We start from the raw sequence: 21,856 nt of genomic DNA, 5'->3' as shown, positions 1-21,856 counted from the left end.
ACAAAACTGCATTAACTTCAGAGAAGATATATTTGTTGTTATATAATCTAGAATTATATCCCTCCCAGAGAATTAAATTTTCATTACAGGAAACCATAACCATTTCAATCGCATCTAAATGTTAACAGACTGTAATGTAATAAATACAAAACTAGTATGTGTACACTAGGACAATTAAATATAAATGTTGTATGAAAGAACACCTATTCCCCAGACACGTTAGAGAAGTAAGTTCTCCAGTTAACATGGTTTTGCAACAAGTAAAATAAGAGAATGAGGCCTTTGTTGTTATGGTGCTTCTGATAAAGATTTTTAGGAAGCATCCTCTATCTAAAATGTTTAGCTACACACCTCTTCCTAAACTTTCACTTCTGTATTTCAATTAAATGGGAGTAGGAGTTTACTTAAATCCAAGGAAAAAAAAAAACAGCTGGGTCTTACCCTAGCTAAAATATTATTCAGTGGGTGCTCAGTCACTTGACCAGGAACTTTCTGACAGAGCATACAGACATAATTACAATATAAGGAATACTGCATTACAAAAAATAAATACTAGCTGTTCCATGATGATGCACAGTAGAGATGTGCTACCCTAAACTGTAAGTGATTTAGTTTACATGATAATACTTTATACTCGGCAAATACTAAAATTTAACAATGTAACCTGTAATTTTATGGATATACTGCACTAGGTACCTTGTACATCTATTATGCACTCAGTGCAGCATAATGTGCAATATGTTGGACTCTAGAGTTGGAACATTCTAAACAGACATACTAGTAAAACTGTACTAGTTAACAGGGTGGAAATGTGGTGAGTAGTTAGCCTCACAGCACTTGGTTTAGCAGTCTACTTCTCATCTGGGATGCAAGTCTGTGTGAATTCTGCATGACTGCCAAAACCACCCACCCCCACCCCGTGGGTTCTCGTCTGGTGTTCTGGATTTCATCTAAATCTGAAAGATGTGTTGCAGGTGAACTGACATTCCTTCTATTACCCATAGGTATGCCTGATGTGACAGGGTGTATCGTGTGATTGGCTTATGACCTGTTCAGATTGCTGGGATAGGTTCCAGTTTTCACACAATTCTGAAATGGATTAAGCAGGTAATCTGAGAATTAATGAATGTACTAGTTAACTGTGGAACCTAGCTAATGCAGCATAAAATGGAATGCTGGTTTCTAAAATTTCAGACATATACTTAAAACTTACAAGTCATTGTATAAGAAGTCATTGTATAAGTATTACAGTATCTACTATTTATGTATTTAAAACTTTCTCTGGGAGACAGAGACTATAACAAGTACTTGTTAACAATGATTTAGTTAACATTCTCTCAGTGGTAATTAACCAATAACCTGTTGCTTTATGTTGTTGAAATTACTGATTATCTTATCCCCCCATTCAGCCAATCACCTTGGCCCAGTGTTTCCCACTTAATGTTGGGTCTATGTAAACCTCCTAATTTCACCCTGGACTTATTCTGCCAGAGTATGTGCCAACAAAGATCATTAGGGCATCCTGGGACGACACATCTTTGCTACTGTAGGGGGTTGTAATAACCTACTCTTTTCCCTTCGTGTTCATCTTTTATGTCTGGGGCTACTCCCCTCTTTGGATCATGCCTCCCCACAGGAATGCTTACAGAAATGACCCCATGGGATGGGCATACCCATCCCCCTGCTACCTCCTCAGGTGCCTGAGTTGTTAATCAAACCACTGTCACCTGGGCCATAGTTAGGGCTTTACCCGTCAAAGTCATGGCACTGACCAAGACACTTAGAGAGAAGGTTTGCTAAGTGGTTATCAACAGAAGAAAATTATGACTATGAATTGCTAAAAAGCATCATCCTGTCATCTAGGGTTTAAGTCCTTCATTTCATTTGCCTACTGTGCAACCCTGAGCAAACAAGTCACTTATCCAAACCATGTTTGTAGGTCCCACCTGAACAGAGGTATATGTGCCTAGTCGGCTTACTTACTTAACACATAAAATTAAACTAATAAGGTGTAACCATTATTCTGTAAACTGCACTGGTGGGTTTCTGTGCAATTATATACACATTTATTTGTACTGAAATAAAGAGATAAATATTACAACCTGTAACACTAGATAGTCCCTCTTGCATTTTTACTATTTTTAGAATAAAATATTTGTGTTCATTTGTTTAGCTTTGCATTACAAACTTCCTATCACAATTTGCATTGCCCTGAAGAAAATCTCCCTTGGAGATGTAAACATAAAGCAAAATACCATGACATCAGTAACATACTTAATTTTCTATCAAAAACCAAGTGTTACTGTAACCTTTTACAAACCTGAAGAACAAGAATTTCATGCTGTTCCTTTGTAAAATATAGTGATACACCATGTGCGTAAAACCAGATGGCATTTTTACCTCCCAATAAAAGGAGTACCCGAGAAGCTCTTTGTATGCAGTGTAAAATCCCACAGACATAATAGCAAAGGACAAATACATCCAACAGTCAGAAAGAATTCAACACTTCCCATTTAACTTTTTGTTTTCTCTATTAAACATTACAAAATAATTTTGAAACTGCTAAGACAGTTTGCATAAGTTTCTACAAACTTTATATCTTAAGAATAATTTCAGCGGTAGTACATAAGAAAATACTTACCTTTTCTGTCTCTGTTGCGATGACGACAGCATTTGGCACCAGCAGAGCAGCTTTTGTTTTCTTTATCAATATTACTGATGTAACAGGTATTAAAATCTGAAAATAATTTGAAAATATAAACCTTAATGGAGTTAACAGATTAAAATATATCCATCTTAGCTTCCAACCTGCTCAGGTGTTTATTTCAAACTGGCAATGAAACATTATCGGTCCAAGCATCACAGCCTTTCGTTTTAAATATTAATGGCAGCCATTTATTAACATCTATGTTACTCAGCAAAGACTATCACCTCAGCTATATTTAAGTTGGTCTCTTACTGCTAGGTTTAGTTAACAGACTCATGTCCTGGACCAAGTGCTGACATATAAGTGGTCGTGTGCAACTATATTTTTTTGATATTTCACTTCTTTTTATGTTTGTTCTTAATGCTGCATGTTCAAAGCATAGGGTGAGTTTGCAGGGTAAATTATATCCTAGAAACAGCCTCTTAGGCTTTTGTAGTTCTACCTTATAAACCTGAACTTCAAGATACTAAAAATCCTGAAATGTACAAACCTTGAATAAGCCTCAATGTGAATTACTTTATACAGGACAGCAAGCATTTCCAGTCACACCCATTTGTGTGGGAGGGAGGGTATGCTTTCCACATCCATCCCTACTTATTTACTGCAAACACCAAGGTTACTATATGCTGCTGAGATAAGAGAAATTTTGATTTGGGAATTTATGATGTATATAACCTCAGAGTTAGGATATATGTGAACAGCCACCACTGCCGACATAAAACAAAACATACTGTAATTCACATCTGATTTTCATACTTTTTCAGTTGTTTCTATTTTCAGCCTATTCTGTGTGAGGATTTTGAAGTTCGGGTTTATAAAGCAGCAAAGACTCCAGTTGGTCTTAAAAATTTAGTCAGCACAGAAACTTAAGCAGCAGAACTGTGGCCTGTTGCAAAAGTGTCATCTTTCAAACAGCACTGACAACATTGCTCGATCTTTGCCTTATCCTGTGACTTATGCTTTTTGTTCCTTCATACTCATGTTACAGATGCATTAACGGCCTCTCTCATGTCTCTGTCCAAGCATCTTCCTTCCACGTTCAGCTCTCATAAAATGTTTGATTTTTCTGGTAAATCACGGAGGATAACAGTCATTCAATAATACCAGGCATCAGAGAGTCATACTTAATGTTTAGAAATGCACATTGATGTAAATAATAATTTGTTGTTATATTAACTGGTTAAGTGAATTATTGTAATATTTAAAAATTGTCCCTGATTTTGTCCCCTTGTCCTCTCATTATTTTGACTTTGTCCAGAATTCTTGAACAAACAAGTTTAGAGCTATGGCACAGAACAGGAAGCTATCAAGCTCCAGCTGAGGTGGTTTAGCCTAGTTCAGCCTGTCTCCAGTTCCTCAGTACATACTGCAAATAGCTATAGCCAGTCCATGCCATAGTATTCAGCCTCAAGTCACTCAAGTGAAATAAGCCAGTATACAATTCCTTGTTGCAGATGACAAAGACAGAAGGAAATGCAGTCAGTTGAGGGGAATTAGACTCTGTGCTCATCCTCAGCGCACACAACAAGGCACAAAAATGCTACATTAACTTGACTGCAGTGTCTGCACACACACACACACACACACACACACACACACACACACACACACACACACACACACACACACACAGCGTAAAGAAGTTAAGAGGACATGGTAATGTTATTCCTCTCTACTCACAGCTAGGTGCTACCACACCTCTCAAATGCTCCACTTTCTGCAGGGCCCTCCAATTTGATATGGTAAAGCTCAGATCTCTTCTCTTTTATTGGCTCTATTATAGAACCAATAACCTGCTGGACTGCATTCAAAAGCGATAGGCAGTGGTTGCATTCAAAAACGACAGGCAGCGAGTGGTTTGCATTCAAAAACGACAGGAAGACCATTACAGAACCAATAAAAGAGAAGCTTCCTGAAGCGTAACATATCAAAACACACTAGTAGCGGGTAAGCCTGAGGAATAGTGCTAGTGCAGTCTCAAAAAGTTGATACCACAGGCAGTGCTGAATATATTGCAGGCAGTGAAGTGTGGATCTATCTGTAGAGGCTGGAGAAGGATAAGTAGCTCAATTTAGTGTGTGTGTGTGTGTGTGTGTGTGTGTGTGTGTGTGTGTGTGTGTGTGTGTGTGTGTGTGTGTGTGTGAGAGAGAGAGAGACAGTGTATGTTTGCTTACATACCTGGCAGATGGTATAGCCTTCTCAACTATCCCAAATCCAGGTTTTCAGAACATCCCTGACTTTTTATTTTATATTCTTGAAAATGTAAATCACTGAGGATCACAGTCAGCCAGTAATGCCAAGCAACGTTTCATACATGATGTTGCACAGAAAATGCAAAAACTGTTGTACTGTAAATTTGTATACTAGTCAGAGGAGCTGTGTGGCAGTTAGCAAGGAGGATTATGTTTGGATCTCCCACTGAACTGCTTCCTGTACTCAAGTATACAAGCTTTTACTCCTTCCATGTTCATCTGAGTGCTTTCTGGTCCTTTTTTTTGTGGGGGGTGTCCTCTATTTTAGCTTCGTACAGAACTGTGCAAAGAAGTTGAGAGGTAGCTTCATCTGATCATGGTAAAACTGTAGTTTTCGATTTGCAGTCAGTAAATAATGTGAGTTTCAGACTTTATATCCTTCAAAAAAGTGCTTGCTAATACAAAGCTTGCCCTTCTATCATCTTTCTAAATGTACAAGAACAAGTGTGAGTGTTGCACAATTACACACTGCAAAGCTTCTATGTTATTCTGAACAGGAAGGACACAAGGCTTTGGAAAATTGCAATGCAATGCATTTCAGAATTTATAAGGCAGTATTTTTGTCATTTTTTCCCTGGGGAAACAATCACATTTTAAATGGCCCAGGTGGACAAGAACATTTTAGGCTGTATGTAGTTTGGTTAGAAATGCCTGGAGCTCTGTCTCATTTCCAGGATGAGGTATCTTTAACTGTAGCATAAATGTGCATTTAATGACAAGTCCACAACCATGTTTTGGACAATAAAAATTTACAGACATTATGTTAATTCAGGTAAATAAACTTTAGTTATGACTAGCATGAATAGAAAGCCAATAAAACAGTCATGTGCATCTTTTTGCAATGCAGTAAGGGTACATTTTTCTGGTACAGCTAATTAATGTGTGCATCTATTAGTTAACACATGTCCTATATTTTTATGGGCTGCACCTGCCAAGAGGACAAATGTACACATTAGTGTCCCCTTCCTCCATGGACATTAATTTTATGCATATGCAAATTTTGAGTGCTATGATTTTAGACCTTCTGTTATAACTTCATGGGTTCTGCCTGCTGAGAGGTTCAGAGTTATGGAAGATATTCAGCTTAGTCTCTCTAAACGCTTTGACCCACAGTATACCAGACTACATTTCGGCAGTGTCACTGTACTGAGGCTTGACATTCCCTCCACAATTATCATTTTAAGAAGGTGTGGTCTGTAAATGCACAAAATGTCAGTGCAGATCTTTATACCTCCTTTACCCATTTGGTCAGGTATGTAACTAAACATACTCACTGTACTCAAATGATTACATTTTTCTGTGTACCTCTTAGAAGCTTTATTACTCAGGTAGCACAGAATATCTAGAACTGTCTAAACCAAAGTTTACAGTACAGAACCACACAAGATATGCTAATGCGATTTTAATGTTATGTACTCACATAACTCTCAACTGTCCACATTTTTGCAGAATTCCACTTTTTTGCCTCATATTTTTGGTCTGTTCCTCATAAACTTTGTGTTTTTCTAGCAAATCGTTGAGGATAAAAGTCACTAAATAATGGCATACGTTTTGAGTTTCAGACTTCATATCCAGAAAAAATACATGCTAACACAAATCCTGATATTCTATCAACTTTCCAAGATTATGAGATCAATATTTAAAATCTATCCCTGTTTTTAGGCCTATGTCCACCCATTATTTTAGGTTTTGTACAGATTTCTTTGCATCAAGAGGTTGTCCGGTATGTGTACCTATAGAAATAGATCTACAGAAATAGCTATTTAATGGTTATAATTCACAAGAGTGGAAAATGTTTTCCTTTCCTCTGTGTGTGTGTGGAGCAACATTTTAAAAGATTAAGCATTTTTTAATGATATGTTAGGGGTGGGGGTAACAGCACTAGGTCTGGGTAAAATATAAATTCATGACTACAGCCCTGCTTTTGGTATTGTAACACGGAGCTTTCAGATTGACTGCACAGGATCCTCGTGCATTTGTTGTACTGTACTGCCTCAGATGATTTCTAATCACCTTCTCTGTTGTAAACAAAACTGTACTTTAAGTCTGTTATTTACAAACTAGTCATTTTATCAAGCATGCATTTATAACACAGTACTATGCATCTTTTTCTCACTCTACCACCCAGTGCCATGTGAGTGTACTTTAGAGCGGTTAAAATCAGGAACTAGTCCATGGCACTACACAGATAGATATTCACTTGCATTCTCTGACTGACATTATATTACTATTGAATCTTAAGGATCATTTATGCCTTATCAGTACTCTCACGCCACACCCCCTTTCTCCATAACAATCAATTCTGGAGTAAATTTGTACATGCCTTATCCAGTCATCTAGGTTATCAACTCAAATAACAAAAAGGCTGGAAATAATAGAAGAAGCTTTAACTAGCTATTCAGTTGAACTGATAAAACTGCAAAAATCAGAGGCTAAAATGAAAAGGCTGGATGAGTATGAGGTTCCTCAAGAAGAGCTGTTTCAAAAATGGTAGAGTTGGAAGACAGAGCTGGCAGGGAATCCAGAAGTTTTCTGCTGTATCAACAAAACTGAAAGGAACTCATTTTATTAATTTTATGAATGCACAAAAGCAACTGGACTGGTATTCTAGCACAGGATTTGTTAATTGAAAGGGTATATCATATGTATGCTGCAAACCTGGTCATGGGAAAGCAGCCAAGACCTGTATTAATAAAGATGCAATCATATGAGCAGAAAGAGATGATCCTGACAAGACTGTGGCAAAAGGGAAAAGTATTGAAAATTGGAGACAGCAATTACTCACTGTAAACCAAGCAGAAGATAAACAAATATAACAAAAATAAAATAAACAAACTGACCACGGCTGAATAGATATCCAAATTCCAAAAAAGTAAACTCTCATTAAAAGTTTGGATACCTATTCAGCCGTGGTCAGTTCATTTATTTTATTTTTGTTACTGCTCTGAGGTGTAAACTGAGCATTTATCCAGTCTGTGGATCCTTTTTCTTTTCTGATAAACAAATATATCCTAGAAATCAAGCAGGAGTGAGATTCAAGTTGTTGTATCCAGCTGTCTTCAGAATGTTTTTTTTTGAAGGGTCAAAGACATTTTTGGATACAGAACAGGTTAAGGAGGAAATAAAGTTTATCCAACAAAAAGACAGCAAGCAGAAGGGAATTCTGCTTCTCATTCATCTGACAATAAAGCGCATATAAAGACTTTGCCAGTGAAACCTTTCCCAAAGTTCCAAAGGAAAATGATGGATGACAGAAAAAAGCACAGGACTTGATTAGAAGAATTAGGAGTACCTTGGACTTGAACCAGAGTCTAGTGTTGGGAGATGGAAATGAATAGGATGAAGACCAGCAACTCTGAAATTAGTGTATAAATGGGACACTATAAAGCATCAGTTATGTTTGTGAAATATTGCTTTGCAAGAAAAAGTGGCTGAGAAAGACTGGACTTTTGTTGGAGTTTGTTAAAACTGACTGTAAAGCACACAGCCCACTGTATGCTATTAATGTTTAGCAGGACACTAAAAGGGAAAAAGTAACTGTAAGTAAAACAATTTGTGTATTTACTGGTATTTGTATAAAACATTTTATGATATAATATGCGTAGTAAGGAAGCTATATGGCAGTACGGCACTCAAATGGCGCCAAATTCAAATTAAGCTGAGAAATGCTGAAGCGTTAACAGAGACTCGCTTGTCCTTACCATGCGAGTCTATAAGCAGTCCAAACGACCAAAAGTAGTCTCTGATAGTAACAAACGTGTAGAGCTTACACAAGATCAAGGTGGATTTACCAAACCCACTGTGTATAAACGAACCAGGGCAGTCTTCACTTCACCTATAATACACCACAACGAAGGCCAGTCAAAAGATGTGCGTGAAACTGATTTATTCACAAAGCAATTAAAACGGCAAGCGCTTTCACCCGTAGGCTTCTTCAGACCATAAACAATAGCATATAGTTTAGAGCCTTATATACTTCCACATTTAGTGACATCACTTCCTATCAATAAATATCTGATTTAAATTAATCCAAAAACAACAATAGTTTTGCGTTTAAAAATACATTGCTGGTCAGGTTGTATAAACACTTATACTACACCAATTTAAAAAATACAACAGTCAATAAAAATTAAAAATTAATTGCAATGTTAATTAAAATCATTGCTTATAAATCAAAGGTGAAAAATCAGTGACAGCCTAAAAACACCTGTGCTTCTGTCATATTGGCATATTATAATAATAACATATAATAGTGTCCTGTTTTAAATGTTAATATATTAAATGTCATAACTTGACGAATAGCTAATCTATAATATTATAATAAATAATACAATAATAATGCATATACATTTTACCTATAATGTGTTCTACAATCTAGTAATAAAAATAATAGAAATACATATATGTATACATAACTTGCCTAACCATTGTAATTATAGCTCTACCAAATGAAAATATATTATCTTTTCATCTTTAATGCCCTAGCCTTTAATATGGGTCTTATTGGAATCCGATCATTAAGTCCTGGCTCCCTGTCTGCCCTTAACCTAATAATCCATTTCGTCTCCTGTTGTTCAGTGTTGTTACATATAGGACCTCTCCTGATTGTGGGATGGTTAACATGCATAACCATAAATTTAAAAGTATGTTCAACTGAATTTTTCATTACATGTTTAGAGAGAGCATTCTTATCAGACTTAATCCTGATGTTATAAAAATGCTCTCTAATTCTATCTCTTAGTCGTCTATCAGTCTTGCCCACATAAAATGCTGGGCAAGACTGGCATAATGCCAAGTACACAACATGTGAGGTTTCACAGATCGCATTACTTTTAAATTTGAATAATTGTTGAGTATTTGGATGTACAAATCTAGCTGATTCATCTATTGAGTGACAAAAATTGCATTTTCTGCAAGGATGTGTATTTATTAATAGTGTATCTTTGCTAGATTTAAATTCTACTCTATTGGGACCACATAACATTCTATGTAGATTAAACTTATTTTTGTACGTGAATCTCGGTGTACCCACTACCACTTCACACATATTTGGGTCTATCTGTAACAAGTCCCAGTATTTCTCATATGCCATTTTAATTTCATTAACATCTTGTGTATAAAAAATAGTAGTTGAAGTTCCCCTGTCATTGTAACTATTTATTAAGTCTGTGCGTTTAAAACGCAAAACTATTGTTGTTTTTAGATTAATTTAAATCAGATATTTATTGACAGGAAGTGATGTCACTAAATGTGGAAGTATATAAGGCTCTAAACTATATGCTGTTGTTTATGGTCTGAAGAAGCCTACGGGTGAAAGCGCTTGCCGTTTTAATTGCTTTGTGAATAAATCAGTTTTACGCACATCTTTTGACTGGCCTTCGTTGTGGTGTATTACAGGTGAAGTGAAGACTGCCCTGGTTCGTTTATACACAGTGGGTTTGGTAAATCCACCTTGATCTTGTGTAAGCTCTACACGTTTGTTACGATCAGAGACTACTTTTGGTCGTTTGGACTGCTTATAGACTCGCATGGTAAGGACAAGCGAGTCTCTGTTAACGCCTCAGCATTTCTCAGCTTAATTTGAATTTGGCACCATTTGAGTGCCGTACTGCCATATAGCTTCCTTACTACGCATATTACTTTACTGAACTTCTAAAGGAAGCAGTTTAAGCAGCCCATACTTATTTTCTCATTTTACTTATTCTTCTAATATTGGGCTGCTTGAGTTTTATATGGCAGAGTTTAGTAATTCATCAGTTGAATTGCCATATGTACCGGAACACTGTCGAAACAACATGACGAGGTTCCAAGCGTATGTAAACGCAAAGGAAAATCCATTGAGAGCGTATGAAACCATTGAAACACCGACGGATGATGGATCCATAACAGAAGCAAGCAGTAATGGGTTATCAGACATGCTGAGACAAATGGAGATGGATTTTGTCAAGTTAAAATGCCTCCAATTGCAGAGGCAACATTTCGAAGTATGTATCGAACGTCGGATAATACCGAGGGGACTATGCATTCTTAAAATGTCTACCACAGGCAACAGGTACCCAGACTTATTATATCAATGGCAAAAAATTAACTTAAATACAAGTATGCAATATATGACTTTGCTAAATAATTATTTTTTGCCTGCAGAAATGAATTTACGTGAACAAGTTGTGGAACAACAAAAAACTATCTGCTCGATGTTCCCTAAGCTTATGGTTGATAAACCTTTAGAAAAACTGTTGGACAATGTGTATATGTTTGAAAAGAAGTTATTAGAACAGAAACAAAGCAAAATCAATAGAGATACAAGGGATTTTGCTAAAAGCCAAGTTTTTACCTGGCCCAGAGAAGAAAAAACTGTTACTAATAAATTGAAAGCTATACATACTAATCATAAGATTAATTTGTCACAAGAACCTATTGACTCTAATGCTAGAAATGACATTAATGCATTGTCTGATGAGAATGCTGACAGAAATATTGATGGAGCTATTACTTTAAGTAATAAACAAATCATTGTCAAAGCCATTGTACACCAGGAACATAATGGCATACAAAATGTTGGCAATGAAGAAAATAGTAATTTAGATGGTCAGGAGAACTCTGTTTTGGAGATAGATAGTGCATCTACCACACCTAATGAAACAGAACATAGTTTAGGAGAAAATGTAGTGAGAAAAAGAATTATGAATGTTGAGAAAGCTGCCTCACATGACATGATCCCTTTCCCGATAGGAGAGAAATGGAAGGGGGGAGGGGGAAGAGACAGGTCCATGAGTAGAGGAAGACAAAAGAGACGTACAACAGAGGTAGAACAATTAGGACCCACGTTGAAGAAAATGTGGGACAAGAGCCTAACACATTGATATGTAATATCTCCAGTAAAACATTAACTAAAGAAGAGAATGAAGTTTTAGAGAAGGGACTGATGTTTATACCAACAACCAAGAGTGACATAACAGAATCCACAACAGATTTAAAACTATTTGTGAGAAATGTTCAACTTAAAATGGATTTTGGGATGACAGGACTGGGAATGCAGAGCCATATATATAAAAAAACAAGTACATACATACCACCTTTACATCCCCTGTTAGAAGCTTATTCTAAACTAGTAGAGTGAGAATTATATAAAATGAATGAGAATAATACGAAAAGAAAATTTTATGGAAAGCTATCATATAATGCCAGAAAAGCCCTTGAAAGTTTGAAACATGATTTTAGTATTATGATCCGACCAGACGATAAGGGTGGACCTACCGTCATAATGGACATGGAGGATTATGTGCTTAGTATGAGGAAAATGTTGGAAGACGTAAAATATTACAAGCAAATTAATTCTAAACAGGTAGAATTATAGGTGAGGTTCAAAAAGAAATTACCTACTTACATCTTGAAGGATTTATTAGTCAGGAACTATAGGAGTTCTGTCAAGTAGAAAGTCCGAGAATACCCTGTATACAAGGGGTTCCAAAAATACATAAAAATCCTATTTCCCCCCCCTATGAGGCCTATAGTAGCAGGCAGGGGATGGTTAACTGAACCTATATCTATGTACATAGAATCTAAATTGAGAACAGTAGTGGAGAAATATACATACATCTTAAGAGATAACAAACAGTTTTTGTTTATGCTGTATGATTATATGAAAGTTGAGAAAGTAATACCTGATTATTGGTTAGTAACATTAGATGTTACATCTTTATTTACTAGCATCCCCAACTCACAGGGAATAGAGTGTATACGTAGATGTTTAGTGCAATCTCAGCTCTATGGTCCATCTTTAGTTGAGACCATCAGCATTCTAATGGGGATGGTATTGAAGAATAACATCTTTACTTTTCAGAAAGAGATTTATATACAGAAGGATGGCATAGCTATGGGCACCATCCTGTGCCAATAGCTACCCCAACCTTGTAATGGCTGATTGGGAGCATGAACAATTGTTCAAATTAGACGCCTTCCATAAGCATGTAGGGTTTTATGTCCGTTTTGTGGATGACCTCTTTTTGATCTGGAAATCTGATGAGGTGCACCTAAATCAGTTCTTAGAAGAAATGAATTTGTTAACAAATTACTTAAAGTTCACAATGACAGCATCCCAACAAATGGTGTCTTATCTGGATGTTTATGTAGAAAAAATTCTTGATGGTTACCTTAATACAGGAATTTATCGTAAGTCCTGTCATAGAAGTTCCTACCTTCATCGATCGAGCATGCACCCAGGCTATATATTTAATAACATTATAAAAGGTCAAGCTATGCGTGTCTCGAGATTAAATCCTATACAAGAAGGTTATAATCGGGGAATTATTGATCTGAAACAACAATTCTTAAATAGATCTTATAAATTAGAAGAAATAAATAAAAGTCTAATTAATATAGAGACTCTTAGACAAGATAGAGCCTATCCGTATTTTGCAGATCAGAGTGTTAAGAAACGCACAGACTTAATAAATAGTTACAATGACAGGGGAACTTCAGCTACCATTTTTTATACACAAGATGTTAATGAAATTAAAATGGCATATGAGAAATACTGGGACTTGTTACAGATAGACCCAAATATGTGTGAAGTGGTAGGGGGTACACCGAGATTCACGTACAAAAATAAGTTTAATCTACATAGAATGTTATGTGGTCCCAATAGAGTAGAATTTAAATCTAGCAAAGGTACACTATTAATAAATACACATCCTTGCAGAAAATGCAATTTTTGTCACTCAATAGATGAATCCGCTAGATTTGTACATCCAAATACTCAACAATTATTCAAATTTAAAAGTAATGTGAACTGTGAAACCTCACACGTTGTGTACTTGGCATTATGCCAGTCTTGCCCAGCATTTTATGTGGGCAAGACTGATAGACGACTAAGAGAGAGAATTAGAGAGCATTTTTATAACATCAGGATTAAGACTGATAAGAATGCTCTCTCTAAACATGTAATGAAAAATTCAGTTGAACATACTTTTAAATTTATGGTTATGCATGTTAACCATCCCACAATCAGGAGAGGTCTTATATGTAACAACACTGAACAACAGGAGACGAAATGGATTATTAGGTTACGGGCAGACAGGGAGCCAGGACTTAATGATCAGATTCCAATAAGACCCATATTAAAGGCTAGGGCATTAAAGATGAAAAGATAATATATTTTCATTTGGTAGAGCTATAATTACAATGGTTAGGCAAGTTATGTAAACATATATGTATTTCTATTATTTTTATTACTAGATTGTAGAACACATTATAAGTAAAATGTATATGCATTATTATTGTATTATTTATTATAATATTATAGATTAGCTATTAGTCAAGTTATGACATTTAATATATTAACATTTAAAACAGGACACTATTATATGTTATTATTATAATATGCCAATATGACAGAAGCATAGGTGTTTTTAGGCTGTCACTGATTTTTCACCTTTGATTTATAAGCAATGATTTTAATTAACATTGCAATTAATTTTTAATTTTTGACTGTTGTATTTTTTAAATTGGTGTAGTATAAGTGTTTATACAACCTGACCAGCAATGTATTTTTAAACGCAAAACTATTGTTGTTTTTGGATTAATTTAAATCAGATATTTATTGATAGGAAGTGATGTCACTAAATGTGGAAGTATATAAGGCTCTAAACTATATGCTATTGTTTATGGTCTGAAGAAGCCTACGGGTGAAAGCGCTTGCCGTTTTAATTGCTTTGTGAATAAATCAGTTTTACGCACATCTTTTGACTGGCCTTCGTTGTGGTGTATTATAGGTGAAGTGAAGACTGCCCTGGTTCGTTTATACACAGTGGGTTTGGTAAATCCACCTTGATCTTGTGTAAGCTCTACACGTTTGTTACTATCAGAGACTACTTTTGGTCGTTTGGACTGCTTATAGACTCGCATGGTAAGGACAAGCGAGTCTCTGTTAACGCTTCAGCATTTCTCAGCTTAATTTGAATTTGGCGCCATTTGAGTGCCGTACTGCCATATAGCTTCCTTACTACGCATATTACTTTACTGAACTTCTAAAGGAAGCAGTTTAAGCAGCCCATATTTATTTTCTCATTTTATGATATAAGCTGCACATAATATAGCAAAGCAGTTTGTAAAATGTGTAGTCTGAGCTATTTTAAATATGGGAGCTTTTCAGTGACTGATGTACGTGTTAAAGATATTAAAGTAAACAAGTACTTTTTTAGTTCTAAGAAATATAGACTTTGTAGTATAACAGAAAAAAGACTGGACAGAAGCAAGTTTACGTTAATATGCTGTGATCTTGGCTGACGTGGTTGGGGTGGGGTGTAAAAGTGCAATGATTACATATTAAGATGAATTATCTTATTTTTAAAAGGATGTCTAAATTATTCTCCTTGGCTTAAGCAATAAACAAATGTTCTTTTTAAACAAGTAAGCTTGAAAAAAAAATGAGACAAAATGATTAAAGCTATGAAAAATGCTAAGTTCCTTGCATATGCAAGTATTCTCTTCTTTATGGCACTTCCATCCTTACTAACCTCCAAGGCTTCATAAAAATGAAAACTTGAACAATGTTATAACAAAGTTGCTAAATTTGCAGCATATACCCCTTTAAAAACCCACTACTGTATGGCACTAAAAAGCCTAAACTGGTTAAAACTGCCACATCAATTAACATATACACAAATTCTTACCACCTATAAGATTATCCAGCATCCACACCTGCCTGTCCAGTACTAAAGACATTTTACACAACTATGTTCCCAGTTGGTTAATGGGATCCAGCGGCCAAAAGCTCCTGTCTGCAAACCTAGCAAATCTGCAGGGCATTGTCTGCACTTGTACAAGGTTGCTTAGGCCTGGAATTCCTTACCTGTATCCATCAGGTCTACACCCTCCATCCCATCTTTCCAAACCACTCTGAAAGACTTCCTAGCTAAAATATGGCTCTGTTCTTGCTCAAAACCAAAATAAACTGTATACCTAAATGTGAAACAGTACCTTTTTAATTAATTTTACCTCCTTACTCTCCCTTCTTCATTTATTTCCTTACTGCTATCCAATTTTCTTCCTTAACTTTCTTGTTAAATATACCATAAGCCTGTTTTTCCCTCACTTCAAATTGCAATTCCTATTTGTATTAGACAAACTTACCTTTTATTTCTCTACAAGCTGTCTAAAATTTCTCTAAATATTAAATGATTGTCATATACCTTGTATTGATTAACTAATTTTTTATATTATGTCTAATTTGTTATAATTATTTAAACTGCAGATGCTTTTTGTTTTATTTTTGAAGATTGTAAAACTATTGTTCTTAAAATGTTTTGTAATAATTTGGAGCTTTTCTCCATGGGTCTCCACGGAAAATGGGCTTCTACCCAGTCGGACTTTCCTGGTAATCAAATGTCAGTAAATAAATATATAAATAAATCATACATTACGTTTATTAACAAATGTTCTCAATAGGAGTATAGAAGTTTGCATTTGAAGGCAGTTGTACATTCTCTTCTGCATGAATTTTACTCCTCCATGCATCTACAGAAATGTTAGCTCTTTTTAATCACTGCTGTCTACTTTTAAATGGTGATGAGCTGCCAAAATAGAGGTGCACCTTCTTTGGTCCCTGCTTGCAATTGCAAGAAAAATCATTACGTCAAATTGGAAGTGTAAAAAATCCTATCATTTACAGATTTTTTTTACTATTAGCTAAACTTGTATGTAGTAGGGAGTTGCAAACTATTTCAGGAAGAACTACTAAGATAACACATAAGAAATTAACTTGGTTGAAGCTTGAAAAACTATCAGATAAAATGTAATCACAACAATGACATTATATCTCTTATGGACATTGTAAATAGTTATTGTTCCATGTTATGATGTTTTTAAGACATACATTGTGCATATTTATATACCATATTTCTTGTATTATTTTATTTCATGAAAATCAATAAAAATTTTTTTTTTTTTTTTTTTAAGAAATAATCAGCTCTTACCAGGGAATATTAGTTATAGCCAGGGCCTGATTTGCCGTAATGTGGCTGCATCAGGGGGACCAGGAATGGAAAATATAACAAAAGAGAGTAGATTTCTGAAGATATTTTTGAGAATACTTTGTATGGAAGACATTAAGTCAGTAGTACAAACTTGGAAAGATTTCACATATTTCCCAAGGTACAATAATTGGGTTTGACTAGGTAGAAATTATATTTCACAGGAACAAATGCATTTAATTGAAAGCTTCAACACACTTCCAATAACTATTTCAGATCATGCACAGATAAAAAACAATAAAAATGCAGGCTAAGAAAGGACACTAGTGCCTTACTACCTACCTGTTAAAAAGAGGGGAATTTAAGGAATGGGCAGAGGAAATTATTTGAGAGTTATTATGGAAGATATAAATTTCTTAAGCTGTGATAGCTAGTGACATGAACAAAATGAAAATGGAGTTTAAATTAAGGTAGAAAAAGAGAGAGAGAGAGAGAGAGAGAGATATGTCTAAGAAGTAACAGGAATTACTCTGAGAGACTGACAAAGGTTAAAGTATAACAAAATAAAGGGAATCTTGAACAAGACGTGACATAACTGCAGAATGCAGAAGAGAAAACAAGGGAGTATTTGGAAAGTTTGCTGTTTAGCAAATATTTTTGATAACTCCACAGCACAAATCTTTTAGCATGATGACAAAAGAAAGTAGAAATGGTTGTCACCAAACTTAGGAAGCCTATAGCAAGAAAAATAAAGTACAGTTTTGTACCTACCATAAATGTAGATGTTCGAGGATCCCCATTGCTGCAGTCCTTACTATTGGGTAGTCCGCTGTCCCAGTCGGCCCGAATACCAGAGTATATGGCTGACGTCGGTCAGGGCGCATTAGACTGACGTCAGTACGTCAGGGTACTAATGCGCATGACCGACGTCATATCCTCAGTCTTTTCTTGCCCCAGATGTCAGAAGACCCTAAAAAGACAAGGCCCAAAATACCTGCACCAAAAATATGTACAATATATACAAGAATATATACAAAAATATCAGCAGGTAACCTCACCTACACAACCACCCCTAAACACAGAGAGGAAGGAGGGAGGGTAAATTGGACTGCAGCAATGGGGATCCTCGAACATCTACATTTATGGTAGGTACAAAACTGTACTATGTTCTTCGTTCCCCATTGCTGCAGTCCTTACTATTGGGTAGAATCCCAAAGCAGAGGTAAGGGAGGCTGGCAAATCATAAAGAAGCAGGAGCTGACAACATGCCTTGCAAAACAGCTGTGGCAAAACCAGCCCTAGACTTAGAGTAGATAGGAAGGTGATAATGCTTAGAGAAAGTATGCACTGAACTCCAAGTAGCTGCTTCCAAAATATCCTTAGTTGCCACCCCCCTTAGAAATGCTGTTGAAGTGGCAGTAGCTCTAGTGGAATGCGGCCTAATCCCAGCTGGAATCTCCTTGCCATGATGGGAATAACAAAATGCAATGCAAAAGCCAATCCACCTAGAAATAGTTTGTTTTGACACAGGCTTGCCCTGAACTCAAAGCAAAAGAAACAAACAACTGCTGAGACTGCCTAAAATCCTTAGTCCTGCTTAAATAATAACGCAATTGCCTGTGTACATCTAAAGTGTGCAAAATCTTTTCCCCTTTATTTTGGGGGTCTGCATAAAAGTAGGCAAATGAATAGTTTGGTTTAAAGCCACACTAGAAACCACCTTAGGCATAAAGGAAGGATTAGTACGTAATGATACCCTATCCTTATGGAAAATCAAAAAGGGCTCTACTGCCATAAGGGCCTGCAACTCAGACACCCTTCTTGCAGAAGTAATAGCCAACAGAAAAGCAGTCTTCCATGACAAGTATTTCAATTCAGCAGTAGCCGCAGGCTCAAAAGGTTGTAGAGTAAGCTTTTCCAACACAAAATTGAGGTCCCAAGCAGGAGTAGGAGCTCTACGTGGGGGTCTTACATTCTTTGCCCCTCTAAGAAACTGCTTGAACAAAGGATGCGAAAACAATGGTGGGTCACAATCATAGTGAGCTGAAATTGCTGCAGCATGAATCTTAATGGAAGAGAAGGACAAACCTTTGTCCAATAACTCAGTAAGATATTGAAGAGCCACACTCAAATTAGGCTCAGAAATCTCCAAATTCTTTGCTGTACTCCAAAATAAAAATCTCTTCCATTTTTCTGCGTACACTTTCCTTGTACTAGGTCTTCTAGCTTCCATAATCACATTTAAAACTTGTTGAGGAAGTTGAGACCTGCTGTGTTTCAACACAGAATATGCCAGGCTGTTAGATGAAGAGAGTGAAGCTTGACATTGAGCAGATGACCGTCCTTCTGAGATAACAGATGAGGAATCAGAGGTAAAGGCCATGGAGGCTTCCTTACCAGACTCCGTAGTAGTGGGTACCAGTGTTGCCGAGGCCAATCTGGAGCTATCAAAATCATCCTTGGCCTGTCTTGTCTGACCTTTAATAGTACCTTTGGAAGAAGAGGCAGAGGAGGAAAGGCATACACATGAAGGTTTTTCCAACTGAAAGACAGAGCATCCACTTTCCAAGCTGTGTGATGAAACCCCTTTGTGCAATACTTTGGCAGCTGGTGGTTTAGTGGAGAAGCGAACAGATCTATGTCTGGAGTTCCCCATGACACTGTCAATTTTGAAATACATGAAGATCCAGTTTCCACTCGTGGGGATCCATGATTTGTCTGCTTAACACATCTGCTAAGGAGTTCTGTGCTCGGCAGAAACCTTGCCTGAAGAGTTAGTTGCAAGCTTAGCGCAGTCTCCCATAAAATCATTGCTTGCCTGCATAGAGGATAAGAATGTGTTCCCCTTGCTTGTTGATGTACCACATGACAGTTGTGTTGTCTGTTAGAATCAACACCTGCCCTGGAAGAAGTAACTCCTTGAAAGCCATTAATGCAAACTGGACTGCTAACATCTCCTTCATGTTGATATGTAGATGCTGTAGTCTGGCAGGCCACTTGTCTTGTATCCACTTTCCATTTAGATGAGCTCCCAAGCAATGTCCGAGGCATCTGTCGTTAAAATCTGACTCGCCTCTGGCGGGTCACAGAGAGTCCCTTGTTTAGGTGACATTCCTGAGCCCACCACAAAAATTCTTTTTGAAGGCAAGGTATTATTTGAATGACAGTGTCCAAATCCTGGCAGTGCTGTGTCCATACATTTTGAGATACCATTGTAGCTTCCTCATATGCAGTTTGGCATTGGGAAGCACCAGAATACAAGATGCCATGAACCCTAATGCTTGAAGGACTGTCCTTGCAGTCAGCACGGACTGATGAGATAGTTGATGGAAGTAAAGTGATAGACTCTTTTGTTTGTCCGGGGTTAAAAGGCCATCTGGGCTGCTGTATTCAGTCTCACACCCAGAAAGCACATGTCTTGAGAGGGTACTAGACTGGACTTTATTTCGTTCACAGAATACCCTAGGCATCTTAGCACTGCTATAACAAATTCCAGATGCTGTAGAAGGTCTTCCTTTTCTTGAGCCAGAATCAGGCAGTCGTCCAAGTAAGGATAGATTTGAATTCCTTGTAGCCTGAAGTAAGCTATCACTGGAGCCAGAACCTTTGTGAATACTCTGGGCAGTAGATAAGCCAAAGGGCAATGCAGAGAACTGATAATGAGAATTTCCAGCTCGAAACCGCAGATACTTCCTGCAACTTAGCCTTATAGGCACATGAAGGTAAGCTTCCTTGAGATCTAAAGTTACCATCCAGTGATCTTTGCCCAGCAGAGGTAAAAGCTGTTGTAACGTCAACATCTTGAACTTGGGAATGTCCAGATAAGTGTTGAGGAGAGATAAATCCAAAATTGGTCTCCACGTGTTCCCCTTCTTTGGTACTAGGAACAGGCGAGAATAAAATCCTAGGCCCCTTTCTGATACAGGAACTGGCTGAATGGCCCCATCTGGAGTAACTGAGAAATTTGCTTGTGAGCCTCTTTTCTTTGTGGACGAGGACCGTCTGGCATGCCTTTGAAAGGAGGCATTGTATGGAAATAAAACCTGTAACCGTGGTGAATGATATCCAACACCCATCTGTCTTGAGTAATTAAATCCCAATTTCCTTTGAAAAGGGACAGTCTTCCTCCCAAAGGAGCTACCAGACGAGAATCTACTGGTAGCTGAAAAGGCAGGTCATTGGGTCTGTTTACGAAAGGACTGACCCCTGCCCTCACCAGAAGTCTGAGCAGGTGAACTCCTGTTCTAGGCCTAAAAGAACCTTGAGCTCTGCCCCTACCACGTCTAGACCTACCCCTAGACTGGGAATCATAAGCAGGATATGTCCACCCCTTAGCAGGCCAATTTCTACTAAACTTGGTGGCTGCACCTGCAAAAATCTTTAACAGTTTGCATAGACTTAGCTTTGTCCTCCATTTTCTTTAAAACTGCTTCCACAGGCGAACCAAACAACACATCAGACTGTAAAGGAGCATCCAAAATCCTTGTCTTAACATGCTCAGCTAAATTCTGATCCCTCAACCAGGCATGCCTGCGAAGAACAGAACTAGTGGCAGCCACCCTCGAGGAGGCCTGTACAGCATCAAAACCACATTGCAAAGAATGCTTACCCACTTGTTCAGACACATGAACCAAATCCAGCAACTCTTTACACTCAATACCTTCCGCCAAAGCATCCACCTTAGATTTCAATTGTGAAAGGAGATAATTTTGATATTTTAGCATGTGAAACTGACAATTCAACGCTCTCATGGCTAGAGTGGAAGAAGTATACACTTTCTTTCCCCACCTATCCAAAGCCCTTGCCTCTTTATCAGTGGGAACAGGATTTTTAACCACAGAGGCCTTAACACCTTTAGGCCCCTGAGAAACAGTTTCTGGGTCCGCCCTAGGACTCTTAAACAAATACTTATGAGCTTCAGGCAC

At 37.1% G+C, this 21,856-nt stretch overlaps 1 protein-coding gene across 1 annotated transcript in view; it reads right to left on the bottom strand.

The window, feature by feature from the left end:
- GRAMD2B (GRAM domain containing 2B) overlaps nt 1-21,856 on the bottom strand; it is a 1,158,381-nt gene that overhangs the window by 411,776 nt on the left and 724,749 nt on the right. Inside the window, exons 7-9 of the mRNA XM_044060315.1 lie at nt 18,844-18,847; nt 4,779-4,785; nt 2,642-2,738 (exon numbers count right to left, since the gene is read on the bottom strand). Coding sequence (XP_043916250.1) covers nt 2,642-2,738; nt 4,779-4,785; nt 18,844-18,847 — 108 coding nt within the window. The remainder of the gene's footprint in view (nt 1-2,641; nt 2,739-4,778; nt 4,786-18,843; nt 18,848-21,856) is intronic.

The sequence above is a fragment of the Protopterus annectens genome, chromosome 2.part0, assembly GCF_019279795.1.
Source record: "Protopterus annectens isolate FY-2018-M chromosome 2.part0, PAN1.0, whole genome shotgun sequence".
NCBI classification, from domain to species: Eukaryota; Metazoa; Chordata; order Ceratodontiformes; family Protopteridae; genus Protopterus; species Protopterus annectens.
The sequence above is the reverse complement of the archived record's forward strand: the minus strand, read 5'-3'. Positions and strand labels throughout refer to the sequence as shown.